Below are 9,406 nucleotides of genomic sequence, written 5' to 3'. Positions count from 1 at the left end.
AAGACGACAATGACAGAGATGATTTTTGATCAAAAACTAAGTTCTACTGATTCTTAATAAAAAATATTGCTAACAACTGACTGGGGGCTATCTTAAATAAAAAAAAAAAAAGAAAAAAAAGAAAAAAAACTACTAGCTTAATTCTCTATATAAGCGTCACATAAGACGAATTATAGTGTGAGGTCAGGTGAAATACTATGACAACTATCTTGTTGTAAAGATTGCTGTTGTTGTATAGACGCTTTAATGGTGCTGCAGCCCAGCTCTGGTACAATGATGTGCCATTGTCGGTTTTCATTAGAGAGGGTTGTCAAATACTATCTAAATGTCCCAAATCATTGATGAAGTTTATAACAATAGTGGCTATTCGCTTGATTCAAGATATCGAAAACGCTGTGATTTCTAAGAGAACTTTAGGATTTTTAAGAAAATTTTGGGATTTCTAAGAAACTTTGGAATTTCTAAGAAACTTTGGGATTTTTAAAACAACTTTGGGATTTTTAAGAAAACTTTAGGATTTCTAAAAACCTTTGCGATTTCCATTACCAAATTATACATTTTCATGCTCTGGAAATTGAGTATTACTACTACTACTACTACTATTACTACTACTACTACTACTACTACTACTACTACTACTACTACTACTACTACTACTACTACTACTACTACTACTACTACTAACGACTACTATTACTACTACTACTACTACTACTACAACTACTTCTACTACTACTAACGACTACTGCTACTACTACTACTACTGACGACTACTGCTACTACTACTACTACTGACGACTACTACTACTACTACTACTACTACTTTTACTGCTATTACTACTATTGTATAAAAGTATAAAAGTATAAAACTTCACAAATTAACACATAGAAATAAAAACGTATTCATCATCGCGGCAAAACTAAAATATGACTGATAGCATACGCTTAAGTTCACATGAAAGTAAAACGCTATAAAAATGCTTGCGATAATACAAAAATAATAATGATACGTGCATCACGATAAAGCTCAGGTCATATACGTCAAAACCAAGTTTTGACGTAAGAATTTTTGTGAGTTTTCTCAAATAGGAACGACTTACCTAAACACTTTCAATGCTTAATCAGCCTAAACTATACTGTATCAATGAATCTAAATGTAAATATGCATGTGAATGTGTGCGTGTGTGTGTGCGTGCGTGTGTATGTGAGTGTTTGTTTGTGTGTGTGTGCGAGTGTGTGTGCGTGTGTGTGAGTGTGGTGTTGTGTATATAACTCATATCGTGACTCACCAATGATTTGAATCATTGTTTTTTGAAAAGAACTTACAAATTGGAAATACCAATCAAAATGTGTTTAAAACGCTTTTATGTGATAAAATTTATTGGCAATGTGTGTTAATTTGTATATATATATGTATATTTTATATATAATTTATCGTGTGGCACTTGGTATTTATGCGTTCATGCGTGTGTATGTGTGTGTTTTTGTTTGTGTTGGTATGTATGTATGTATGTATGTATGTATGTATGAACCCATATGTATGTATGTATGTGTGTGTGTATATGTGTACGTGTATGTGTGTGTGTGTTCTAACAAAACGCATTTGCTATATAATGTTGTTATTGAACCAATTTTAAGCGTAATTTAAACTTTCTCGATGTCTATTAAAAGTTTATATTTAACGGTAATAATTATGATTAGAATAATTAAGTTTTAGCTATAATTAGCTATAATTAATTGAAATTATTTATAATAATTTTTGCAAATGTAAATCTCAATGAGGTGAGGGCTTTTGGTTCGAAATATATACTTTAATGTGTTTTGGTTAATTATTATCAATAGTTACTACCACTACTACTACTACTACTATTACCACTACTACTACTACTACTACTACCACTACTACTACTACCACTACTACTACCACTACTACTACTACTATTACTTACTACCACTACTGCTGCTGTTGCTGCTGCTACTACTGCTGCTGTTGTTGCTGCTTCTGTTGCTGCTAATACTACTACTTCTATCAGTATCGCATCTAGACAACCTTGACGAGGAGGGCCAAGATTTTCAAAAATATTCATTCTTGACGACCGGCGAAGAGTTGTCGTTCGGCAACTTTTTCAACTTTTGAATATTTTTACAAATTATTTGAGAAATTTTTTAACATTCCCCGAACATTTTGACTAGAGAGCCAACTCTTCTGCCAATGTGGTTAAAATTTTGCCTACCTTTTTTAACCTACAATAATATTTCTTCTCCCAAAAACAATACTCTTTCAGTTAAAACAATGACTTTCACTGACTAATACTACTTTTACTACTGCTGCTGCTGCTACTGCATCTGCCACCACTACTGCTACTTTCTTCACTCTACTACTATTGCTACAACTCTTAGTGCTGCTACTACTACTAGTATTGCCACATAAATGTTGTCATTATCAACTTCAACAACAAAAGTAACAGCAACAACAGCTTAACAATTATTCACAATTGATCAGCTTCACTTACGGAACGCAAAAACTTCGTACTAGTTTCTAATTTCCAAAAGTTAAAAAAAATGTGTGTACGTATGTGTGTTTGTTTGTTTGTACGTATGTACGTTTGTATGTATGTATGTATGTATGTATGTATGTATGTATGTATGTATGTATGTATGTATGTTTGTTTGTTTTTTTGTTTGTTTGTTTGTATCTTTGGAAACATTTTTTGGACTTAATCCTTAAAGATAGATGAAAGGCAAGACTTTTGCCCCAAAGTGAGAAACAGTTAATTAGATAAGGGTAGAAAAGTGAGTAGAAAAGCTGCTTAACGATGTTATTTGGAAGTTTAGACTTAAGTTTATAGAATTCCAAGAGTTTTAGAAAGCCCGGTTGACAAAAATGTATGTATGTATTTTTGTTTGTATGTGTGTATTTGTGTGAGTGTGTGTGTCTGGTGTGTGTGTGCGTGTGTGTGCATTTTAAAAAACAAAATTTTATGAATTTAAAAAAAATTTCAGAGCGGACAACGGATATACGTAAATAAAAAATAACACGGAGACAACAACAACAACAACAACGTCATCATCATCAACAACAACAACAACGTCATCATCATCAACACCAACAACAACATCATCATTATCAACAACAACAACATCACCATCATCATCAATAACAACAACATCAAAAACAACAACAACAAGCATAATAAAAAATGATTTTCCGATATCTAACCTTCCTAAATTACGTGCTTCTACTAGCTCTGAGTGATACAGAAGAAAGTTAGTCATGTGTGTGTGTGCGTGCGTGCGCGCGTGTGTGTGTATATATATACATGTATATATATATATATGAATACATTTCAACCCATCAACACGCAGTTTGTGACCCAGCGTCATCCGATAACCGTCATTGCGTCGTTGGATGTATTATGTGATACCTAATACTTGATCTATACATCGATATGTATCTTGCATGTACATATATGTATTTATATTTAACTATGTATCCGTAGGTCTGACGTGGAAACTCGTATCACACATATTCAACCGCAATAGTTGTATTCACAACGCATACACAGCAATATTATATATCTGGCGCACATGTCATTCGTAATTAGTTTTCACTAACGTTTCTCAACCATGTTAAAACTTTTATAAAATTTCTATATTTTAATTATTTTACTAAACATTTTATTTAAATTACATTATTTTATTTATATAATCTACATAAACTTTAGTTATTATGATATTTACAACAAGGTTAATTTATTTCACAATTTAATACATATTTTATTTTCTATATTTTCACATTTTACATTAGGCATTTACTTTAATTAAATTATATGTTTAAACAATATTTAGGCTCTGAAGATGGCATTACGCCGAAACAGCGCTGTTAGCTTTATTCCAGTTTTAGATAAATATGAACTCAAACAATATCGCCTCGTTGAATGTCTTATAAAGAAGTTAATTAATGCAAAATGGGCAAACAATTTCAATGAAATTTGCATTTCTGAAAACCTCGTTCCTAAATATATATATATATATATATATATATATACATACTTACATACACACACACGGTAGTTTTTACGATAAATTTCAGTTGACTATTAAGTTTATTTAACTCGTACATAAAGTTGGTGTGCGTGTTTAAGGCAGAAAAGGCTTTTTTCGGTAGTTCATATTTTCCATGATCAATGTAAATTTTTGTGTTGTTTATGTCCTTCATATAAGTTACTGTCACTTTGTTCCTATGTTAATAAAGTTTTTTCCAGTTCTTTCTACCTCTTTGTATCTCTAATCAACTGAAATTTACTGTACAAAGGATTGAAAAATTAAGCCGAAAACGAAGTTGCCTTTCCTTAACAACTGCACCTCTGATAGTCTAAATCTTATATATATATGTATATACCTATATAATTTTCATCAATTTAAGCATGATAGAAAATTTAAGCATGGCAGAACAAAAAAATTTTTCTGCCTGCTATTCCTGTACCATCTTCGGTGCTCGTTTTGATACGTTGTGTATGTGGCCAAACAATTCGGTAGAGTTTATACAATAATACACACAAACACACACAAACACACACACATACACACACACATATATATAAATATATGTTATACAATATATATAATATACTTACGTCAATGTATATAATTGGACCATTTTGCCATGATAGACCTGCCCTAAAGAAGCTCCACCGAAAAACACGGGAATGAGTTAAAAAAATAGAGAATGGAAATTTTCTGGAACGTTGGAATTATAATAATGCATTATTATTATCGTTATTATTACCGCAGCTACTACTATTGCTATTTTAGCTGCCACTAATTCTGCTACTACTAATGTGGCTGCTGTTGCTACTACTTCTACTACTTAGAATTTTTATTGCAAATTATGTTAGGAATAAATAAATAAATATAAATAAAAAACCGTACTAAAAAACACAGAATGCATTGTAAGCATCGGGGGAGAGATATGCCACAACATAACATCCGGCGGTAGCTCAGTGGGTAGAGTCGACAAAAACTACGACGACGACGACACAACCACCGACGACAATGATTCAACTGCAGTCAAAACCTTTGAGATGTGTAAGGTGTCTTGGAGTGAGCAGATTAAAAACCTCAATTCGACTACAACTGCTTTGCGGGATATTTACGGAATGTTTAGAAGTTTGTCTGGGTTCGCAAGACTGGTCAGTTAGTGGATTGTTAATCATGTAAATGACTGAATGAATGAATGAAAAAATGAATAAATGAGTAAATAACTGATAGATGGAATGAATGAATAAGTTTGATGGACGGATGAACAATTAGTGGATAATTGAATGAAAGAAGGACTGAATGATTGAAATAATTTATTTAAAATGGATAAAAGAATGAATGAATGAACGAAAGATAGAGAAAATGAATGATAGAAACGAAGGAATGATGAAATTTAGAATTAATCTTCACATCGTAACGTGTTAAGAGACCGCTTGGAAAGGAAAAGAGAAACAGACGATTTTTGAACGGCGCCACCAAAAATGAGGTAATCATCACACACACACACACACACACACACACACACACACACACACACACACACACACACACACACACACACACACACACACACACACAAACACACACACACACACCAACACACGCAGACATTAAACTGTGCAATCAACCATCTGAAACTCATCCTACAAGTCATCGAGTTCGTAGAAGGATCAATCGATACGGAGCTCTACATCCGGTTCGAGATTGTTCTACGCAAACTGTGCAAGTTCGTTCGCTATTCAAACAAATGTTTACCCGGTTTTGACGATTGTCGGATGGCCTGTAGAATCGGTTCGATGCCGGTTAAAAAACCGACACCGAAATCGTTCCGACAAGCCGGTGGTTTTAATGGTTACAGAAATATTCAGCGCAACAAACACGTCAAGAAAATTAATAATAACAAAAATACAAACAACAATGATGATACTACTACTGCTACTACAACAACAACTACTACTACTACTAATAATAACTATATTAATAATAATAATAAATTCAATCCCAGCAACATAAATGACATTATCAACAAGAGCAACAACATCATCAACTACATCGTTGCTAACATCACCAAAAAATTTTTCAACATCAACAACAACAGCAGCAGCAACATCAACAACAACAACATCAACAACAACAACATCATCAACAACAACAACAAAGATGTAAAAGTAGTAAGAAGACGAAGCATCGAAAGAAGAAAGGAAAGAGACCACAAATCATATATAAAGGATTTTTCACTGGACAAGAAATGGCTGAATAGAGACGGCTATACAAAGTATTGGCGATTTGAATTGCTTTCAAAAACTGAAATTGTTTTTCGGCTTATTAATTCTTTAATTAATTAGTTAAATAACTAATTATTTAATTGAATAGCATTTCATTTATCTAATTAATTAATTAACTAATTCATTCATTTATTCATTCGTTCATTCGTTCGTTCATTCATTAATTAAATCAGTCAAAATAAAAAATTCAAATAAACATTGTAAATTCAACGAAAACAAACGTGTTTTCAATTCTTCTCAAAATAAAATCAATGATTTATTTAGTACTCTCAGCAAGACTGGCAAATTATTTCAACTTCCAAATGATGCATCCAGCAACGTCAGTGTTATATTTCAATTTCAGATGTTTCTTTCATGAACTCAGAGTTCTTCTAGAGTTCTTCTAGAGTTCTTCTAGAGTTCTTCTAATCTTCTAATCTTCTAGAGTTAGACCGTGTCAGATTCTAGCAAGACAATGAAGCACCTATTTTGAAAATTAATCATTCCACGATTTTCAACCAAAGCAGCTTGTTTGAGATTGAAGTTACATGTTCAAACTTCGATTTTTATGCAGTAGGTTTTGCGGATTTTGAACTGACAGAAGAGAGGCGATTGATTTTTCAGGTAATTTTAAACGCATAAACTGCAGTAAGTTGTGATGGAAGCATGAAGCAAGTTATGTTTTGTAGGATTTTGTGTGGATTTTTAACGAGATGTATTACACTCGCAATTGATTCAGCCAGCTCAATAAAGCCTCTGTAGTTGTGTCTTAGTCAGACATAATCATCATAATTCTCGTCAAAATCGCAATCATTACTATTACCAACAACGTCATCATCAGCAGCATCGCCATCATCGTCGTCGTCATCGCAACCACAGCAGCCACCAAAACAGCAGCAGCCACCATAATAACCACCATCATCACCACCATCATCGTCATCTTCATCATCACAAGTTGCAGCTTCTTAGAAGAGTGTTTGTTTACAAAGTTGCGTAAGCTTAGGGAGAAAAGAACCATAACAACAACAACAACCTTCTCTATATTGTAGATCATCCAACAACACAAATAATAATAAAGATAATAATAATAATAACAATATTATTATTATTATTATTATTGCGGTAGTAGTAGTAGTAGAAGTAGTTGTATTAGTAGTAGTAGTAGTAGTAGTAGAAGTAGTAGTAGTAGTAGTAGTAGTAGTAGTAGTAGTAGTAGTAGTAGTAGTAGTGGTTGTTGTTGTTGTTGATCATGATGGCGGTGAAGAAGACGACGATGATTAAACATATATACATATTCATTTTCGTTTATTTATTTATTATTTATCATATATATATATATATATATATATATTTATGTGTGTGTGTGTTATGAATGTATTTATTTATATAAACCATCTATCTATCCATCCAAAAATTTATATTAATAAGGAAGATTGCAATCGTTGAGTATGTTAATGATTGATGTGTGTATGAATGTATGTATGTATGTTTGTATGTATGTATGCATGTATGTATGTTTGTATGTATGTATGTATGTATGTATGTATGTATGTATGTATGTATGTATGCATGTATGTATGTATGTATGTATGTATGTATGTATGTATGTATGTATGTATGTATGTATGTATGTATGTATGTATGCATGTATGTATGTTTGTATGTATGTATGTATGTATGTATGTATGTATGTATGTATGTATGTATGTATGCATGTATGTATGTATGTTTGTATTTATGTATATAAGTTCCCAAACATTCATTTAGTTTGTGTTTGCTCCGCTAAAGATGGATACATTCATGTATTGAATGATTTGGTTTGTGAGAAAATATTTCATCGCTAATGCTTCGGTAATATTTAAGAATTAATTTTATTATTAAAGAATTAAAAAATCAAAAAATTAAATTTATTATTTTTATTGTTATTATCATTACTAATAGAGTAGTAGTAGTAGCAGTGGCGACAGTAGCTGCAGCAGTAAGCAGCAGAAGCGGCAGCAGTATTAGTGGTAATAGTAGTTGCCTCAGTAGTAATTTTTTTTAAATTATTTATATGTTATTTGAAATTATAGCGAGTTTAAAATAATCAAAGATAATTTGAGGACTTTTTGATTTTAATTAGCGCTTAATTAAATATCTTAATAATAATAATAATAATAAAAAGATAACTTCTAACGTTCGGGGCGAAAATGTTGATCGAACAACAGCAGCAACAACAACAACAACAACAACAACAACAACAACAACAACAACGGCAACAAGTTGATAACCTGATCGAAAATGTTGAAGAAAATTTGCGACAAACAACATCAACAGCAACAACAACAACAGCAGCATCAACAACAGCAACAACAACAAAATCAACAACAACATCGGCAACAAAACATCAACACGCCAAACTATCAGTAATTGAAAAGTTATCTTTAATGAGGAAGAAGTATCACCATAAGGATTTAGAACTTAGAAGCACTTTGGGTTAGTTTTGTTGCAGTTTGTTTGCTTGTTCGTTCGTTTGTTCGTTCTTCGTTTGTTTGTTCGTTCATTCGTTTGTTGGTGTTTTTTTTCCTTCTTTTCTTTCAGTTTTTTATTTTGTTTTTTTTTTACAAATCTGACCTTGAAATATTTTTCAAATGAATTATTTTCCCAGCTGTTAACGTACCGTGTCAGCTGTTTTTTTTCGAATCGGTTGTATATATACAAAGTGTTTGTATATTTTTGTAGACGTAAAAAGTGTTGTATATTTTTGTAAACTTGCATGAATAGTTTGTATAGTTTTCTTATTTAATTCTCAGAGGCATCAACAACAACCACAACTACAACACCAGCAACAACAACAGCCACAACAACAACAACCACCACAACAGCCACCACAACAGCCACAACAACAGCCACAAAAGCAGCGACTACAACCGCAGACCAGGCGTTTTAGTCATGACACTACAACTACTACAACTGTTTTGACAAATTAATTTTCATTCCTAGGAACTGGAACATTTGGCAGAGTTGTCCTCACCTACCATCCACCAACGCAGACTTATTTTGCTCTAAAAGTTCTCGAAGTAATCATTATATATTATTTTTTATACTATTCATATTATTTA

General features: G+C 32.2%; 1 protein-coding gene across 1 annotated transcript in view; it reads left to right on the top strand.

Moving 5' to 3' along the window:
* HELRODRAFT_192804 (hypothetical protein) overlaps positions 1-6,386 on the top strand; it is a gene marked incomplete at both ends in the record, with an annotated part of 10,616 nt that extends 4,230 nt beyond the window's left edge. The window contains 3 exons of the mRNA XM_009023915.1: positions 4,945-5,192; positions 5,468-5,527; positions 5,649-6,386. Coding sequence (XP_009022163.1) covers positions 4,945-5,192; positions 5,468-5,527; positions 5,649-6,386 — 1,046 coding nt within the window. The remainder of the gene's footprint in view (positions 1-4,944; positions 5,193-5,467; positions 5,528-5,648) is intronic.
* Between the last annotated feature and the right edge of the window lie 3,020 nt (positions 6,387-9,406).

This window comes from Helobdella robusta (assembly GCF_000326865.2).
Source record: "Helobdella robusta unplaced genomic scaffold HELROscaffold_38, whole genome shotgun sequence".
Classification (NCBI taxonomy): Eukaryota; Metazoa; Annelida; class Clitellata; order Rhynchobdellida; family Glossiphoniidae; genus Helobdella; species Helobdella robusta.
The sequence above is the reverse complement of the archived record's forward strand: the minus strand, read 5'-3'. Positions and strand labels throughout refer to the sequence as shown.